Raw genomic sequence first — 21,290 nt, forward strand, 5'->3', positions numbered from 1 at the left:
AAAATGGCAGACAGAGGGCAACAGTGAAACAAGACAAGGAATTCCTAACAATATTAATATTAATAAACATTAACCATTATTAATAAATGCATTGTTAGTCCATGATACCTAATGAAAAACTAATGTTAACAAATATAACCTTATATTTAACTGTTACCAAATTCTATTTTCTATTATTTTTTAGTATAATATACAGTGAGGAAAATAAGTATTTGAACACCCTGCTATTTTGCAAGTTCTCCCACTTAGAAATCATGGAGGGGTCTGAAATTGTCATCGTAGGTGCATGTCCACTGTGAGAGACATAATCTAAAAAAAAAATCCAGAAATCACAATGTATGATTTTTTTAACTATTTATTTGTATGATACAGCTGCAAATAAGTATTTGAACACCTGAGAAAATCAATGTTAATATTTGGTACAGTAGCCTTTGTTTGCAATTACAGAGGTCAAACGTTTCCTGTAGTTTTTCACCAGGTTTGCACACACTGCAGGAGGGATTTTGGCCCACTCCTCCACACAGATCTTCTCTAGATCAGTCAGGTTTCTGGGCTGTCGCTGAGAAACACGGAGTTTGAGCTCCCTCCAAAGATTCTCTATTGGGTTTAGGTCTGGAGACTGGCTAGGCCACACCAGAACCTTGATATGCTTCTTACAGAGCCACTCCTTGGTTATCCTGGCTGTGTGCTTCGGGTCATTGTCATGTTGGAAGACCCAGCCTTGACCCATCTTCAATGCTCTAACTGAGGGAAGGAGGTTGTTCCCCAAAATCTCGCAATACATGGCCCCAGTCATCCTCTCCTTAATACAGTGCAGTCACCCTGTCCCATGTGCAGAAAAACACCCCCAAAGCATGATGCTACCACCCCCATGCTTCACAGTAGGGATGGTGTTCTTGGGATGGTACTCATCATTCTTCTTCCTCCAAACACGGTTAGTGGAATTATGACCAAAAAGTTCTATTTTGGTCTCATCTGACCACATGACTTTCTCCCATGACTCCTATGGATCATCCAAATGGTCATTGGCAAACTTAAGACGGGCCTTGACATGTGCTGGTTTAAGCAGGGGAACCTTCCGTGCCATGCATGATTTCAAACCATGATGTCTTAGTGTATTACCAACAGTAACCTTGGAAACGGTGGTCCCAGCTCTTTTCAGGTCATTGACCAGCTCCTCCCCTGTAGTTCTGGGCTGATTTCTCACCTTTCTTAGGATCATTGAGACCCCACGAGGTGAGATCTTGCATGGAGCCCCAGTCCGAGGGAGATTGACGGTCATGTTTAGCTTCTTCCATTTTCTAATGATTGCTCCAACAGTGGACCTTTTTTCACCAAGCTGCTTGGCAATTTCCCCGTAGCCCTTTCCAGCCTTGTGGAGGTGTACAATTTTGTCTCTAGTGTCTTTGGACAGCTCTTTGGTCTTGGCCATGTTAGTAGTTGGATTCTTACTGATTGTATGGGGTGGACAGGTGTCTTTATGCAGCTAACTGAACTCAAACGGGTGCATCTAATTTAGGATAATAAATGGAGTGGAGGTGGACATTTTAAAGGCAGACTAACAGGTCTTTGAGGGTCAGAATTCTAGCTGATAGACAGGTGTTCAAATACTTATTTGCAGCTGTATCATACAAATAAATAGTTAAAAAATTAAACATTGTGATTTCTGGATTTTTTTTTTAGATTATGTCTCTCACAGTGGACATGCACCTACGATGACAATTTCAGACCCCTCCATGATTTCTAAGTGGGAGAACTTGCAAAATAGCAGGGTGTTCAAATACTTATTTTCCTCACTGTATAATATATTCATATATTTTTATATATAATTATAATTTCCATTTAATTTAGTTTTGTTCGTTTTTAAGTTTTTTTTTTCACCATTTTGTAGTTTTCTGTAATATAAGTTTAAACGTGTTCCCTGATCTAATCTAAAGAAGTTTAAAGGGGTGTTCACACAGAACACATGGCATAAAAACAAATTTTGAGACAGCGCAACAAATGGAAATATTTTAGCCATCTTGAGACAATTTTTTATATAATACGATGTCTTAAAACACAGCACTCATTTTTGGCAATAGATGCAGAAAAAGCAGCGAGACACAATCGAGTCAAAGACATCCATCAAGCACATATTTACATTGAAAAACTATTTCAAGAACCACAAAATAGAAACCAAAATTAGTTGTTCATAATTTTTTCAGTCTCGTAAAAATTTGTTAAACCTATATAGAGTTAAATCTTGTCAAATTATGTATGTATGTAAGTGACCCATTGTGCTATTCAACCTCATCATCTCCATTGCTCAAACAATAGCAGAGAGAGGGGCAGTGAAAGGAGCAAGTGAATGAGGAGGGAGGTCCTCTGCACCATTGCCCTGCTTTATTCGGCTCCTCATAGCTGGCAGACGCCTGTCTGATGATGTTTCCAATAAAAAGTTTATTAAATCACCCAGCCTGCAGGGCACCAAGACTCATTTGAGCGACCCTGACACTAATGTACATACACTCAACTATTTGGTTCTCACCTTACACAGATTATTACATAGCTTTAGAGGAGGTCATTGAGTGCAGTCGCATGATGGCACTATGTACAATATGCTTTTAGTTCATGCCGGCTACTCTTGTGAAGGTGAAGTGTGTCATTTCAGTGCCACTAGAGGCACCAAATGGAATTGCAAAATAATGACTATATAAAATAATGATTATAATAATGATTCCTGGACAGGTTTTCGAATACTCCTATCCTATCCTATGTGCCCAGCTTATGTGTCTTCCATTGCTAAGTAAAACATATAGTACCGCCCCCAAAATGGTGCTATTGGTAGAACCAGAAGTTGAAGTGTTGGACATCTCAAACAAACAGCAATGAGATCTAAAAATTGGATAACTAAAATGCCTCTGCTAATTTAAACGCAGAATTTAATAATCGGTAATAATCACAATCATACATAATGTAATATGTGTACATTTCTTACTCAAAATAAACGTATTTTATTTTTGAGCATATTGATTTTTTAGCAGTGGCCAAAAGTATTGGCAGTGACATAAATTTTGTGTTTCACAAAGTTTTCTGCTTCAGTTGTTGTGGTGTTGATTCACATTGTTTCTAGATTATTGTGCAGAGTGATCAGATGCATTTTAAATAATTGCAAAAAGCTTCATTGGCCAAACATTTTTACTTTATCACAACCCAAATTTCACAGTTTTTTGGCCCTGGTGCAAAATGACAAGCTAACATCATTTCACTAATCATATTAGCAGCACCTGGGAAAGTGTGAACGAGTAAGTCAGGTGAAATCACTCTATCATTCTGATTGGATTATAAGAGCAGACTGATTGCAATAAAAGGAGGGAAGAAGTGCTTCCAATCATTGTGTTCTTGTTTGCAATGGTTACCTCTAAAGAAAGACATGCAGCCATCATCCATTTGGATCAAAATGGCCTCACATGCATGGAAATTGCTGCAAAGAGTATTGCACCTGAAAGAACCATTTACCGGATCGTCAAGAACTTCAAGGAGTGAGGTTCAACTGCAGTGAAGAAGGATTCATGATGTCCCAGAGTGTCCAGCATGCGCCAGGACCATCTCCTTCTGAGGAATCAGCTTTGGAATTGTGTCACCATCAGTGCAGAGCTTGCTCAATATTAGTGAGGCAAAGACTTCTACATGCACAGTGAGGCGGAGACTTTTGGACAATGGCCTGGTTTAAAGAAGGGCAGCAAAGAAGCCACTTCTCTCCAAGAAAAACATCAAGGACAGACTGAAATTATGCAGGAAGTACAAGGATTGGACAGCAGAAGACTGGTGCAAAGTTATTTTCTCTGATGAACCCCCCTTCCAACTGTTTGGGACATCTGGAAAATCGATAGTCCGGAGAAGAAAAGGTGAACGCTACCACGAGTCCTGTGTCGTGCCATCAGTGAAGCATCCTGAGACCATCCATGTGTGGGGTTGCTTTTCATCCATGGGAGTGGGCTCTCTCACAATTCTGCCCAAAACACTGCCATGAATAAAGAATGGTATCAAAACATCCTTCAAGAGCAACTGCTCCCCACGATCAAGGAGCAATTTGGTGATGATCCATATGCATTTTACAGCATGATGGAGCACCATGTCACAAGGCAAGAATGATAATGAAGTGGCTCGGAGATCATTACATTGAAATTTTGGATCCGTGGCCAGGCAACTCCCCAGAACTTAATCCTCAATCCTCAAAAGGCGAGTGGACAAGCAGAAGCCCACAAATTGTAATCAACTACGAGCAAGAGGCAATAAGACAAGAATGGATTGTCATCAGTCAGGATTTGGCCCAGAAGCTGATATCAAGCATGCCAGAGCGAATTGCAGAGGTTTGTATTGCTCCAACAAGTCTGGGCTATTTCAGTCATGGATATAAGCATATACCATTTAGGTCCGTGTTTAACAATATTTGATATCAAGTTTCATATAAATTTAGATTATTATTATATATATACTCACCTAAAGGATTATTAGGAACACCATACTAATACTGTGTTTGACCCCCTGTTGCCTTCAGAACTGCCTTAATTCTACGTGGCATTGATTCAACAAGGTGCTGAAAGCATTCTTTAGAAATGTTGGCCCATATTGATAGGATAGCAACTTGCAGTTGATGAAGATTTGTAGGATGCACATCCAGGGCACAAAGCTCCCGTTCCACCACATCCCAAAGATGCTCTATTGGGTTGAGATCTGGTGACTGTGGGGGCCATTTTAGTACAGTGAACTCATTGTCATGTTCAAGAAACCAATTTGAAATGATTCAAGCTTTGTGACATGGTGCATTATCCTGCTGGAAGTAGCCATCAGAGGATGGGTACATGGTGGCCATAAAGGGATGGACATGGTCAGAAACAATGCTCAGGTAGGCCGTGGCATTTAAACGATGCCCAATTGGCACTAAGGGGCCTAAAGTGTGCCAAGAAAACATCCCCCATACCATTACACCACCACCACCAGCCTGCACAGTGGTAACAAGGCATGATGGATCCATGTTCTCATTCTGTTTATGCCAAATTCTGACTATACCATCTGAATGTCTCAACAGAAATCGAGACTCATCAGACCAGGCAACATTTTTCCAGTCTTCAACTGTCCAATTTTGGTGAGCTCTTGCAAATTGTAGCCTCTTTTTCCTATTTGTAGTAGAGATGAGTGGTACCCGGTGAGGTCTTCTGCTGTTGTAGCCCATCCGCCTCAAGGTTGTGCATGTTGTGGCTTCACAAATGCTTTGCTGCATACCTCGGTTGTAATGAGTGGTTATTTCAGGCAAAGTTGCTCTTCTATCAGCTTGAATCAGTCAGCCCATTCTCCTCTGACCTCTAGCATCAACAAGGCATTTTCGCCCACAGGACTGCCGCATATTGGATGTTTTTCCCTTTTCACACCATTCTTTGTAAACCCTAGAAATGGTTGTGCGTGCAAATCCCAGTAACTGAGCAGATTGTGAAATACTCAGACCGGCCCGTCTGGCACCATCAACCACGCCACGCTCAAAATTACTTAAATCACCTTTCTTTCCCATTCTGACATTCATTTTGGAGTTCTGGAGTTTGTCTTGACCAGGACCACACCCCTAAATGCATTGAAGCAACTGCCATGTGATTGGTTGATTAGATAATTGCATTAATGAGAAATTGAACAGGTGTTCCTAATAATCCTTTAGGTGAGTGTATATATTATATATATATATATACACACACACAGTATATGTATATATGTGTATGAATATATTTGTATATATGTATATATATCATGTAGATGCACAAAAGATAGTGAACATTAAATCCAATTTCTTGTTGAAACCAGGTTAAATATTCTACATTCAATAGACCTATACCATTAGCCATGTTTTTAATCTACTATAACATGTTCTTTAAATGGTTCAAAGTATCTGGAACCAATGTCCCTAGTATTCCCTGATGGAAAAAGCTGTTTCCTCAAATTCATTAGGAAGAGGATGCAAAGGATGTTTCTCAGAGAAGTGGTGGCATCTGGCCCCAGGACAGAGCACCAGACCTTTTAACAGAATCTAGTAAAAACACATGCGTGCGAAAACTTAACACTAAACGATTGTGGAATAAATAATGCTTCTCAACAACTTCTCTGGTGATGTAATGTGGAATAATGAAGGCCTCTTTTACACTTCTTTTGTTGGGGGTAGCTACAACTGTTTCTTGTTCCAAAGATGTTCTAAGGAATGTGTTTTTGTCTCTGTTCTCACGTTTCACACGTAACTGAAACATGTATGTCACCCCCATATAAGGTAAAGAACTATTTCATTGGTGAGGGTCCAGTGGTTGAGACAATAAACTTAGAAGAGGAGATTTGATACCATTGAGTCTCTGTGTCATTTCTTTTCTTCCCTCAGCTGAGCCGTATCGAGACGGGGATTGCAGATCAACAAATAAATTAAATACATTGGATGACAAAATTATCTAACAGTTTGGGGGCTCGTCCGGGATCTCTCCAGACAGGTAAGACTGATTTAAGTATCAGGTATTCCTGTCTGATGAGAGATTGAATAAAATTGAATAAAACTTAGTTTAATTTGGCTCGATATTAACTCCGTTAATAACTCTGCTCGGGGGCCCCATCAGAGGGATGAATTTGCCTTATTATAAATAGGAAGGAGGGTTTTTGTTCTATTATAAATAGGGAGAACCCCACGACCGCAGCAGCAGTTTTAAGGATATCCTTATTCTGGTATGAATAGGAAGAGGACAGTAATTGTCCTAAGGAAAAGACGGAGACAATTTGATCTGCATTATTGATCTGCAGGAACCGTGTCGATCGGGAAATTGTTTGTATTATTATTATTATTAAAAGGGTGACATTATGGGACAGGAAATAAGTCGCCCGTTATCAAACGAAACTCCAAAACAGTGGATGTTTCGCAATAATCAGGGTTTCAATACTGAACCTTATATTAGTAATCTGGCCGGATGGTCAGAAGGAAAAACACAATTGGATACATATCCTAGAGATGGCTCATTTATTGATCAATTCATGAGCGATTCAAAATCTATAGTTAAAAAGGGTGGGGGGACCCTCAGTGGGATTATAAATACATGAAAGAGTCATACGAGGTATGGAAGAAGATGAACATTTTTTGGTACAAAGGTCCTGAACAAAAAGAAGCTAATCAAATGCACGCAGCGGTCGCTGTGTTCGAACAACCGCCTAAGTATGATATTGTCGTGAACAAAGCTTTAACCCCTAACCTCCCAGCGACACCATGCGCACTGTTGTATCCCGATTTAACACAAGTAAAGGGTAACTCATTCGCTGCAGCCACAAACGTATACGATTCAGATTCAAAGAAAGATACAAGCGAGGGTACAACAGCTGCATTTCCTTTTATCCAATGTCCAGATGGATATAAGATCATTCCACTAACAATGTCGTAGGCGCTGGCAATATGCAAGGAATTACCCGACCCAGTTAGATCTCCCTTGCAATACGTGAATATTTTAAAGAAACTTACAACGTACAGTCAACTGACCGGGTGCGATTATAGATTCATATTGTCCAAAACATTACCTCCAGACGTAACTGAAACAGTATTAGTTGATAAAGTGCCTTTGCTGGATTCTAAATTCGATCAGCCACGAGTGGAGGAAGGGAAAACCAGGTCAGGAAGAGACTTTAAAGGAACAACCATAGACTGGGCATGGGGAGACAATGACGCCTTGCCAATATTTTTTGGAGACCTCCTCAAATTCCTGCAGGGCATGGCCGCATCCAGACAAGATATTACGCATGCGGCTAACATGAAACAAAAAAAAAGACGAAGGTCCAGTGGCATTCTTTGTTCTTGAATAACATGGACCCTGAAACCGCTCGATTAATTCGTATCACAACTGCTGGTTTGACTGCAATGACAATTTCAGAGTTCGGACGACGTCTTCGTGAGTTGTCCACTGCTGGGGCTTTTGAGGACTGTCAGCGTTCTTTCTCGAAAACGGCATCCGCAATGGTGCAATTTATGCCCCAGATGTTCTCGCACATGCTATTACTGCGGCAGACAGGGACATCTAAAGCAAGATTGTCGTAAAATGATGAAAGATCTGGGACAATCGTATTGGTGTAAACGAAATGAGAGACAACATTCAGCGCGCTCTGTACCACCGCGCTCTGAACAGTCATGAGAAATTGGCCCACATAACCGCTCCACACCGCGATATCCCACAGAATGGACACCCCGCTAGGGAAGCCCACAGAGCACTGAGCCCTCCGCATATGCATTAGCATCAATGCTGCGTTTCGATAACTCAACACTGCCTTTTATATCGTTAAATATTGACCACAAACCGTACACATTTCTGGTCGATACTGGCGCATCTAAAAGTTCATTAACAGCACATTGCTATGAGGGCTCTATTACGGGACGCACTCTAAACTCTGTGGGAATTAATGGCGTTCCCGTTAAGTGTCAGATGACACCAAAATTACCCGTAACATCTCCGGATAACCCAAATTTGTTTAAAATGCACGATTTTGTGATTTTTGCCTGATTCTCCGTTCTGCCTACTGGGTTGTGATCTGATGCATAAAATTGGGGCAAAAATAACTTTTGATTCCAACTCACTACAATTACTGTTTCCCTCAGTATATTTTCAGTCTGCGTATACAGGACATTGTGGAGATGTTTGCAGCTCAACGTCTGTCCGCACTTCTGCTGCGAAACCGGAAATGCTCGACGTCGACCCAGCGCTATGGGCCGCCCACAAGGATGAGGCGGGCCTTATTGACGTAAGACCATATGTTGCCAAGCTCTGCTCAAATCTACCAGTATACTGCAAACAGTATCCACTTTCCAAAGAGAAAGAACAAGGCATTGGCCCAATAATACAGCAATGCCTATCACAAGGTATTTTAAAACCTACTCACTCACCATACAACACATCGATTAATCCAGTAAAGAAAGCTAATGGTACATGGCGTTTAACACAAGATTTAAGGAAAGTTAATGATTTAATTATTCCATTGTCACCTGTGGTACCAGATGTACACATTATCATTAACTCAATTCCAGCAAACCACACTCATTTTACTGTTATTGATTTATGTTCTGCCTTCTTCAGTGTGCCAGTTGCACCAGTTACGCAGCCCCTGTTCGCATTCACCTATGGAGGCCAACAGTATACTTGGACGCGAATGCCTCAAGGATTTCGAGACTCGCCTGCTGTGTTCTCTGCTGTAGTGCACGCTACTCTCAAAGGTACCAAACTGCCACCACAGACCTGTTTGCTGCAATATGCTGATGACATCCTGGTTTCCGGCCCAGACATCGAGTCATGCACAGCCGCTTCAACTATTGTGTGCAATGTATTAGCGAAGGCTAGCTTCAAAGCATCAAAAGAAAAGCTGCAATGGGTGGAACCAAAGGTTAACTATCTGGGTCATGAACTACAAAAAGGAACAGTACGCCTCTCCACAGACAGGGTGAAAACGATTACTACCTTCAAATGCCCGAAAACAAAAACTCAAATGCAAAGTTTCTTGGGCTTAGTGAACTATTGTCGAGCATGGGTGCCAAACTGCTCATTATATGACAAAATACTGAGAGAAGCAACACTCTCAAATGCTGAAGAACCTATAGAGTGGCCTGCTGAAATGGACATGGCTTTCAAACATCTACGAAACAGCCTTAGCTCTCCACCTGCGCTAGGTTTACCGAAGTATGATGAACCCTTTCATCTGTACGTGCACGAGGCGGCAGGCACAGCAGCAGCGATCCTCACTCAGTCCCATGGCGGAACATATAGACCAGTGGCGTACTTGTCAAAAACTTTGGATGCAGTCGCCAGAGGCCTCCATGCATGTTTGCAAGCAGTGGCTGTTGCGGCATTGATGGTACAACATGCAGAACGCATTGTACTCTCACATCCATTAGTTCTGCACACCTCTCACCAGGTAGGAACGATCATGCACAATATTACAATGCAACACATGACAGCACAACGTCGATCGGGGTATGAAGCTATTTTATTGGCTACTGCTAATCTGTCCATTAAACCAACTTCCTCTGTACACGGCCCGACATTGTCATTACACAAATTGCTAACTGAAGGTGAATTTTCCAATGACACGCATGATTGCTTTGATCGCTTGAAAACATGTACTTCCTGCAGGTCAGATGTTTCTTCATCCGTCCTGGAGGAGGGGGATCATTGGTACGTTAATGGGTCCTGTTCCAAGCCAAATGATTCAGTATACTGGTGTGGTTATGCTGTAACAGAACTTCCGAATCGAATTATTGAAGCCTATTCACTCCCATATAAATCTGCACAAGCTGCTGAGTTGTTTGCGTTGATCAGAGCATGCCAATTAGCTAAAGGTAAATCAATCAATATATACACAGACTCGAAGTATGCTTATGGGGTGATACATGATTTTGCTCGAATGTGGGAGGAAAGAGATTTCAAGACAGCTGAAGACAAACCTATATCACATCATAACCTGGTTTCAGAATTATTAAGAGCAGCACAGTTGCCTGCCAAATTGGCCGTAATAAAAGTTGCGGGGCACATGACAGGGGAGCAGGAAGAGGCAAGGGGAAATAAATTAGCTGACGAGGTAGCAAAGTGGGCTGCGAAGGAAGTTGTGGTAAGCCCAGATCTGAATCAAGCTAAAGACAGAGTTTCCATGATGCAATCAACCCTGGTAAGAGACATTGACGTAAAACTGTTGCAGGCAAATCCATCTGAATCTGATATTCAACATTGGGCCTCAAATGAAGTGAAACCAGACCGGAATAATTTGTTAAGGGATAAACAAGGGTGTCTGGCTCTGCCTAAAACCGCAATAGTAATACTCTGTCGACATTACCACGGTATCTCGCACATTTCAAAAGAAAAAGTTATACAGTCAATAAATCAAACATATTGCATAAGTGGGGTACAAAGTGCAGTAAAACTAATCCTAGACTCATGTCTAACGTGCGCTCAGAATAACAGACACAAGTCTACAAAGCACGACTCATTACCGCACCCGGAATTGCCTTTCCAACACCTGCAAATAGATTTTACACATATGCCGCCATGTAAGAATAACAAATTATTACTCGTAATCGTGGACCGTTTTTCTAAGTGGACAGAAGCTTTCCCATGTGTGAGGGAAAATGCTAAAACAGTGGTAAAAATTCTGGCAAAAGAAATAATACCAAGATTCGGCATTCCAACCGTTATTGAGAGTGACAATGGCACTCCGTTCACGTCCAAAGTTACGCAACTACTCGCAAAGGAATTGAACATAAATTGGCATTTCAACATACCGTACCACCCACAGTCGGCTGGCGTCGTTGAACGAACGAATCGCACATTAAAAGAAAGATTGAACAAAGCCTGCACCGAAACCGGAAGAACATGGGTTGATGTTCTACCGGCTGTGTTGACTGAACTCAGAATGTCACCATCTTCTGTTGTTAAATTCTCTCCATTTGAAATACTAATGGGTAGGCCTTTCCCGACCCCTTGGGTCAAAGGCCGCGCTGGCTTTCTCTCCACAGGTGACACGGAGGTGGTGATTGCAGAATATGTGGATTCCCTCATTAAGACATTAAATGGCATAAATGGTGATGTCTCTCTCTCTCCCTCTGCCTGCAGAAAGTCCTACTCATCCATTTGTTCCAAATCAGCAGGTTCTTGTGAAGTGTCTGAGACCAACGAATTTAGGAGAACCAAAGTATTTGGGCCCAACTACTGTACTGGCAGTGACAAGAACAGGGGTGCTGACTGACCTTCAACCGCAGTGGATCCACGCAAGCCGCATGAAGCTTGCTCCAGAGGAGGGACTTACTAATTCAGGGTGAATGGTGAAAGCACTGGAGGAGCTGAACACGCAGCGCCAGTGCCCAACCGGAATCTTTGAATTAGAAGGACCTGAGGAGGGACCCGGAATAGTCAACATGAAAGTACTCCTACTGACGCTCTGTATATGTCAGGCGGTTATGCTTGCCTTTACCCGCTCAGTGTTAACACAACAGCAGGGAGTCACAAGTGTAATTCCAATTCCCTGGAACAATGTATGGTGGTTATGGATGAACTATACCGCTGGTGGTAAACAATGTATAGTGTGCTCTAGATCGCCAGCATCAATTTCTTATGTCATCCCTGTACCAATGAATACATCAACATGTTTAACTCATCAGGAGGAGCTGGTTAAGAAAAGGCCTCCATGTTTGAACTATACAATCAATCTGCCAATAGCCGGGACTAACAAAACAACTCGAAATTGCACTGACCCTAATGCCATAGCCGTGCTCCAGAAGGAGTCAATGTGTCCTTTTAACTGTTTACTCTACAGGGCCAGTGGACGTGTTAACAAAACTATACTGGACAATTCCCAATGTACAAACTGGCCAGTGCCAGGTGCCAGTCCACCCAAGCTAGTTTCCTGGGTCAAGTTTAATAAGACTGAATGTTATAAATTCTCAGATACAGGTAACAGAACTTCATTACATAAAAAATGGTTTCGGATCAAATACTGTTCTCAGGTGAGGTGGATCGAGGCTGTAGAATCTTATTCACATCAAAGCATCGGTTTACCCGCACAAATATTTCACAACATGAGGGGGGTTGCAGATATGTGGTGGGTATGTTCCGGTAATGATTCAGAACTTCTTGTCGCACCCCCCACCCCATTTGATGGTTTGTGTTTTATAGTAATGTTACAGGAAGATGTTTCTATTATGAAGGTACGGGTGAACACCGGATACATGAGGTACCTAGAAGGTGATGCCTCGAGTGACCCTGAAGTATATTTAGACAGTGTTGGACAGCCTAGAGGTATTCCAAACCAGTACAAAGCCCGAAACGAAATTGCTAGTGGTTTTGAATCCATCTTTTTATGGATAACCCCAAATAAAAACACTGAATGGATCAATTACCTCTATTATAATCAGCAGCGTTTCTTTAATAAAACTAAACGGGCCTTCGATTTGGTGAAAGAACAATTACATGCCACAAGTGAAATGACTAAACAAAATCGCATAGCTTTGGATTACCTCTTGGCTAAAGATGGAGGAGTATGTAAAATGTTTGGTGACAAATGCTGTACATACATTCCGGGTCACACTGATGATGATGGACAATTCACGAAAGTATTAAAGGAAATTGATAGGTTGAATAAAGAGTTAGCAGATAACGCCGGACATCAGGGAATATGGGGAAACTTTTTCAATATGTTTGGGTGGTTCGCACCCTGGATGTCTTCCATTATTTCGATTGGTGTATCCATTATACTTATGTTATTATTTGGCCCATGTTTGCTACAATTACTAATGCAAAAGATGAATGTAATGAAAAACAGGCATAATATCGCCATGCTCCATTATATGCGTGTACCAAATACTGACGTTGGTTGAGAAGGCTATGTGATCCTTTCAGGATCAAAGTGGGCATTGTGGAATAAATAATGCTTCTCAACAACTTCTCTGGTGATGTAATGTGGAATAATGAAGGCCTCTTTTACACTTCTTTTGTTGGGGGTAGCTACAACTGTTTCTTGTTCCAAAGATGTTCTAAGGAATGTGTTTTTGTCTCTGTTCTCACGTTTCACACGTAACTGAAACATGTATGTCACCCCCATATAAGGTAAAGAACTATTTCATTGGTGAGGGTCCAGTGGTTGAGACAATAAACTTAGAAGAGGAGATTTGATACCATTGAGTCTCTGTGTCATTTCTTTTCTTCCCTCAGCTGAGCCGTATCGAGACGGGGATTGCAGATCAACAAATAAATTAAATACATTGGATGACAAAATTATCTAACAACGATTCAGAGACTGTGGTATTCTATTGATTCACATGCTGTTATGTACATTATATTAGCCGTTACAAGGTTAATGGAGGACAAAATAAGGTGTTAGAAGCTGCGGTATGTATGCAGGCCTGCATGAAGATGGCATTAAAACAAAAGCCTTCTATGCCACGTTATATCAGTGTCAAGTATTTCAATGCTCTGAAAAAAACTAAAGAAAACAAACATACATCAGCATATTGGTGCCATTATCTCAGTAACTATAAGTAAAGAGTAAGAGTAAAAATGAAGCAGTGTCTGTTCATTAATTTGACAGGAATCTATCTATTCCAGCGTAGGAAAAAATCTAGGTTAGCACTCAGCTCCTCCCAAAGCTGTCAACCATAAACGTATACCTCACAAAGATAACACCGTAATAGAACATGTTTACAAGCAGTTTGACAGACATGGTTGGCAAACATCCAGCAAGTCTTTTTAACAAGCATGATGAGGTGAGATGAACTGCGTTTAAAGAGTTGGTTAACGCTAGGACAAGACAGGCCTATAGCAGTGGGACCCCTTTATGTAATTCTGGTATAAGAAAAACACCCAATATGCTATCTGGCTAAAAACACATAGGCTTTCCTGGATCAGATGATGTCATCGGAAATGATAAAGAAACATTATGATAAAGAAACATTGTCCAGCATCACGGAACGCTAAACCGATCGTGTTAGGATTCAGATCGCTGCAACCAGAGGTGTAAGACATTCAAATATGGGAAGAGAGGATCGTTCACTGTAATTACATATGGCCACCAGGAGATAGTGGCAAGTACATGACACAGACCCAATGATAGCTCAAATGACACAGAATGGAACTGAATGAGCTCTCGTTACTCATTCCTGCATGTGTTGTTCTTATGTACAATTATTAAGTTGTATTTGTTTGGAGAGGCTTTTGGACACTTGGAAAAGTTTTTGGACATTAGGATAAATTATATTTGAAATGCTATAACTTTTGATTGCTTTGTCGTATCAACACTCATTTTTACTCATGTAAAAATGATATGATTGGAAACAAAGAGCTACATTATTTTTCAGAGCTACCCTATTTACACCCTGAGATATATTATGTAAAATCAGAAAAATTAGAAAAACAATTAAAACAATTAAAACGAGTTAATCTTGGGCATGCCACCGGAAAAAGAAATCTTTAAAAACACCTTCAGAGCTTAAAGGGTTAAATGGTTATTTGAATTGAAAATAAAGGGTAACTGCTAACATTCTGCCTAACATCTATTTTAGTGTTCCACGGTAGGTACAAATTACTATTCCTTTAACAGAAACAAACTTACATAGGTATTCTGAAGTTTTGGAAGAAGGATCATTATTCCAGTGTAATTCAGCTCTCATTTATTACAGGACTGTTCCCTGCAAAAGCTGGTGAGCTTTTGAGTTCCACAAATTAGCAAATGCTATTTGTGCTATTTGTGAGTACTTTCAATTGCAAAAAAATAGCTATATGTTGACTTCATGTAGATTTTAATTTATCTGTTTGAACTGAAAGAAATTAATGCATCATCAACTATGTATTCTTCAATGGGTATTAGCTTAATAACAGATAACATTACACATGTTGTGCATTTAAAACCCAAGGAAGAAAATCAATCTCCATTTATCATTCTAATATACAAACACGATGCAAAACTATTGCATTGCAGAAATTTCACATTGCACATTGGGACTGCAGAAGCTATGCATTTATGTTTCTTATTCTACATTCAGGACACATAACTCAAACCACAGGAAGGAGCTAGATGGATTGATTCTCAGGGCTTCCAGCACAGGCTACCTTTCATTTTTATAGTCAAGCTGTAAATCAGGAACAACTGATCAGCAGCAAGCATCGCTACTTGGTAGAGTTTGCAATTGACACTTAGTGGAATTATGACATCTGTTAATCAGCCAATAAGGTACAGTTATTGGTGGATGCCGATAATCTGAAAATGGCATTATATTACCGGAATAATTGGTCTATCATTAATTTTATAACACTTTATAATAAGATTCCATTCTTTAAAATGAGTTAAGGCATTAGGTTTGCTGAACTAACAATGAACAATAAATAGTTTTACAGCATTTATTCATCTTTGTTAATGTTAGTTAATAAAAAATACAATTGCTAATTGTTAGTTCATAGTGCATTAACTTGTTAATGTTAATGTTAACAAATACAACTTTTGATTTAAAAAATGTATTTCTATATATTAAAATTAACATTAACCAAGATTAATAAATGCTGTAAAAGTATTGTTCATTGTTAGTTCATGTTAACTAATGTTAACAAATGGAACCTTTTTGTAAAGTGTTACCATTCATTTATTAAAATGTTTGGATTTTGAGTTTTGGATTTGCAATCATAAACAATGTAAACCAATAACTAGATGATTTCCAAAACTGCCTATTTATTATCAAATAATAAAATGCACACAGCCAATATTTCCAATAGCCCATCATCCACATTTCTCTGTCTAGTTAGCACAGAAATGACACATAAATCTATTGACCACAATGACGCAGAACATTATTTCGATCATTCTGCAGGGATTCAGCATTCTGACAGGCTCTGTTTGAGGGAAGGAAGGAAAGAGGAAGGGTGGCAGAGAATGGATAAGACTGTGTAACACAATTTTTGTTCCTGGGTAGTAAGTGTCATTTCCCAATTGCCTATGCCTCAAAAGTATAGAAACTGGCTATTATTACCCACAAACTTTGCTTTTGTGACCAGGACGGTGATATTTTGAAATGTATGTATTTCCAATGAGAAAACGGGCAAATTTGTGTCTTTTCGTTCACATAAATTCAGAAAACAACAACATATGAATCCAAATTAACATGTATTTATACTAAAGTAATACAAAAATGACTACAAAAGATTTAGAAGTGAGTATTTTTTCGAGATTTACAATTATACTGTAAATCACTTTTACGAATCAGACCCCAAATGTAGTCTCATCATGTTCTCGTTATACTGTCCTTGGTAGCAGCGTTCAAAGTCCAGTATATTGTGATGGAAGCGCTCGCCTTGCTCCTCCGATTATGCTCCCATGTTCTCCTTGTTTATCAAGATGAGCATCAAGGATATGGACTTTGAGGGAGATCCTACAGCCCATTGTGCCGTAGTTCTTCACAAGAGTCTCAAACAGCTCCACATCGTTTTCGGCCTTGTGATTACCCAGGAAGCCCTGAACCACTGCGACAAAGCTGTTCCATGCCACTTTCTCCTTACTAGTGAGCTTCTTGGGGAATTAATTGCTCTCCAGGATCTTCTTTATCTGTGGTCCGATGAAGACACCTGCTTTGACCTTTGACCTCAGACAGCTTAGGGAAGAAATCTTGAAGGTACTTGAAGGCTGCTGACTCCTTATCTAGAGCTCTGACAAATTGTTCCATAAGGCCCAATTTGATGTGCAGTGGTGGCATCAGCACCTTCCGGGGGTCCACCAGGTCCCACTTGATGTTGCCAGTCCTGCCTGTGGTAGTGCGCATTGGTGTCCCTGCTTTCCCAAAGGCAAAGATAGCAGGGAAACTTGATAAAACCACCTTGGAGACCCATCAGGAATTCCACCATTTTGAAGTCTCCTATGAACTCCCAGCCATACTCATCATAATTCAAGGCATCCAGCAAGGTCTTGATGCTGTTGTAATCCTCTTTGTGGTGCACCAGGGGAAGAGACGGGTACTTGTTACCATTATAAAGCAGCATGGCTTTGAGGCTCCTGGATGAGCTGTTAATGAAGAGGGGCCACTCATTATGGTTACAGGTGATTACGATTGCCTCGAACAGACTGGTCACATTGGGCAGAAGCAGAGCCCACCTTGACGGGTAAAAAGGCTGGAAAAAGGTTAGTGATTCCTCTGATCTGTGACTTGCACACTTTCATCCAAGTTCCACTGATTGAGCCTAGACATCAAAATCTCGGCATTGGACTTGGTGAGACCAAGATATCTAATCAAGTTGTTGAGGTCTTTTTGGTTGGGGTAGTATGGGTTTCTCTCCTAAGCTCCACCTCTGAAATCCCTCAAAAACCATATCCTTGATGCTCATCTTGATAAATTCAAGGAGAACATGGGAGCATACTCGGAAGAGCAAGGCATGCGCTTCCATCAGGATATACTGGACTTTGAATGCCGCTACCAAGGACAGTATAACGAGAACATGATGGGGGTACTACTATCTTTTGTAGTCATTTTTGCATTACTTTATTATAAATACATGTTAATATGGATTCATATGTTGTTGTTTTCTGACTTTATGTGAACGAAAAGACACAAATTTGCCCGTTTTCTCATTGGAAATTGGTACATTTCAAAATATCACTGTCCTGGTCAAAAAGCAAAGTTTGTGGGGAATAATAGCCATTTTCTATACTTTTGAGGCATAAGCAATTGGGAAATAACACTTACTACCCAGGAACCAAAAAAATAATAATTTGTGACAGTGTTATGATTCCATGTCTTCTCAACGATACATTATACTCCCTGTCAGTGACCTTGAAACACACCAGTGTCAGGGCGCCACAACTCAAGCGCATTTCAACAGTATATAGGAAGAAACACATTTGAGTGTTCAGACTCGTAAAAAATTATGTCTGCGCTTAAAGACTTTCATAATGGCTTCAGGACACTTTATTGCAGGCGGATTACATTCACACCTATTATTCAACTATTTATCACTGCAGGATGTTTAGGAGTTACTGTTAAAAATCAGTCAGATGGAGAGTATAGCAAAGCTTCAATGGGTGGCATTGACAACGAAGCAGAAATGCATAATGATATAATTTGGGGAAAAATGGCTATAGATAAGTACACACATACATAAATAAATAAATATTTTATGAATAATTTAAGGCTATATATATCCATTGACATTCTCATTTATGGGGTGAGGGATAGGGATGTGTAAAACTACCAATTTTTATAATCGAGTAGTCGGTTGGTTATTTGAACGACTAGTCAACTATTCGGGGTAAAGGATAATTTATAATTAGGCTCTGTTATGTTCACATGACCCCGATCAGACACGTTTCAGAGGGATATAGGGATGCTAAGTGCAGCACTTCAACATGGTTACAAACAGATTTTCAACAAATACATAGGCTAAAAAATATATATAACATCATATTTCACACCATCAAAGTAAAAAAGTAAGAAATAAGAAAGGCTCCATTACAGAGCGACACGAAACCACTTATGCGCATTCAGAATGCAGAATGACATGCTTCAACGTAACCGGAGTGCTTCTGGGTGATCCTCGCTGCGCATTCAGAGGTGCAGAACTGCTAGATAATATTACGGGTACACATCTAGTTCACGACATCAAGCAGTTTAAACCTTTTTTACTGCAACTATTTATTTATTAAGCAGTGTCAGACAGAATCAGCAAAAGGCTTTAATCTCTCAACATCATCTTACAAAAACAGTAACATTACTCACAGTAGAGGATTTAACGTCTAACAGTGAGCATCTTTAAATGTATTGTTGATGCGGCGCTTTGCTGTAACAGCAGCATATGAAAGAGTTGAAACTTCTTGCAGAGGGTTTAACCATGCTGACTCTTATTCACTGTTAAGCAAAGCAAGTTATCATTATGAAAAAAACACTCTCAAAGAAGTTGTGTTTCCACAGAAAACCACCACCACTAAAAATATTATTGTTAGTAGTTGACCCCACTAATCGAATAGTCAGTTGTTGGATGACTAGTCGATTAGTTGACAACCTTGGATCATCCCTAGTGGGGTAAAATAAATTTGGACTACATCACACTGACTTTTCCATTGGACACTTCGGTATTCTTAAAGGCCTAAAATGTTATCAAAAAGCATAAGATCATGGTACTTTTTAGTAAATGTATTAATAGACCATAGGAACTGGACCATATCTCATTCAATCCAGATATACGTCATATAGATGAAGCATTTTACTATGCCACCTGCATAAAGATGCTAAAAGGACATCTGAAATAGGTGAAGTGATGGAGATGTGTGAAGAATTTTTGTCTGATGCCCTGTCATGGGCGACAACATTAATCTCAGCCTGTTCCGCAGCAGAGGTAGCTTGGCCAATGTTCACTTACAAATGTATTTGCAAATTTACAAATGAACTATTTTCGGTATTCCCCCAAAAATCCCTTGGTTCGGTTTCCCATCCTTTAACAAATAACTATGTGAAGCAACAGTTTCTTTCTCCCCAAAACTGTCACAAAGCCAAACTGGTTTTGTTTTGGCCAGAGACTCAGCGTTTCCATGGTGCATGGCAGGACACAGCGGGTGAGAGCTCCATTCAGACGGAGAGTGGGAGAGCGAGAAGAATACAGAGAAATAGAAAGAGAGAGAGAAAGAGAGAGAGAGAGACATTATACTCACAGTGTACAGTTCGTTTGTCACTTTGACTAGCTCCTCGTGCATCTGAATGCCAATTTCTTTACTCTGCAATACAACAAAAAACAAAATGGTTACAAAAATCAGACAAACTCTAAACTTTGCAGTGACAATAAATGAAACAAGCTTACAGAAAAACAACAAAAACATTAAAAACTCATTTTCTACTTGCTAGATAACAGACTCGAGTATTAGTCAAACAGGTCCACTGACAATCTAAGGTGTCATTCAGACAAAAATGTTCTTGCACTAAAAAAGCAGGATACAGCGCAACGAATGGAACAGAATACAGGTGCCTCGTTTTAAAAAAAAAATAAAGACGCATAAATATAGAAAAACTAAATGAAAAACAAAGCAGGTAGATGCAAAATGTGTTTGGTGTAAACGGCCCTAAACAACCCCATTTCTGTATTCAAAAGCAGTTCAGTGTGACAAAAATACAAAAGTAATATCTGCTGCAATTTTTTACATCTCGTTCTTGACTCATTGTTTCATCTGCCACAAACTGTATTAAAAACATGAAAATAGCTTTATTTCAGATATTAAAACTGGACTCTGCTCACCGAATAATGCAATAAGATATATGTAAAAGTATAATGTACAACTAATGAGACCATGTGACAAGTACCATACCACTTTTTTTAAAAGTGTGCATTTAAAAACAAACTGTCTGCAATAAAAAGTATGTACTGTATGAAGTAACATAGTGACCACAACTCATTATTTTATCTCATAGTGTCTTGGTTTGACAAAATTGTGGCTGCCTGAAAAATTTGGGGTGTTTCGGTACTGAATGATTAAATGTTGTGTTTAAATGTAAGGGGCCATTCAGACCAAATACATATTTTGCATTAAAAAAGCTAGATGCAGCACAACAAATGGAACAGAATACAAGTGTCTCTAGATGCATTTAAATAAAATGCACATTCTTTTAACTTGACACGGCATCTTAAAAAGACGTCTGTTTGCTCATGTTTACATATTTACAAACTATAAAAAACAGAGCAAACACATGCAACAACACATTCAGTGCTAACAGCCCCTAAGCTTTATCATCATCAGTCTAGTAGCCCATGTTGTAG

General features: G+C 39.9%; 1 protein-coding gene across 1 annotated transcript in view; it reads right to left on the reverse strand.

Annotated features, from left to right (window-relative positions):
- The window catches only part of LOC127646225 (SLIT-ROBO Rho GTPase-activating protein 3), a 161,303-nt gene that overhangs the window by 65,928 nt on the left and 74,085 nt on the right, over positions 1–21,290 (reverse strand). The window contains exon 4 of the mRNA XM_052129728.1: positions 20,194–20,256. Within this exon, the coding sequence (XP_051985688.1) occupies positions 20,194–20,256 (63 nt within the window). The remainder of the gene's footprint in view (positions 1–20,193; positions 20,257–21,290) is intronic.

This window comes from Xyrauchen texanus, chromosome 7 (assembly GCF_025860055.1).
Source record: "Xyrauchen texanus isolate HMW12.3.18 chromosome 7, RBS_HiC_50CHRs, whole genome shotgun sequence".
NCBI classification, from domain to species: Eukaryota; Metazoa; Chordata; class Actinopteri; order Cypriniformes; family Catostomidae; genus Xyrauchen; species Xyrauchen texanus.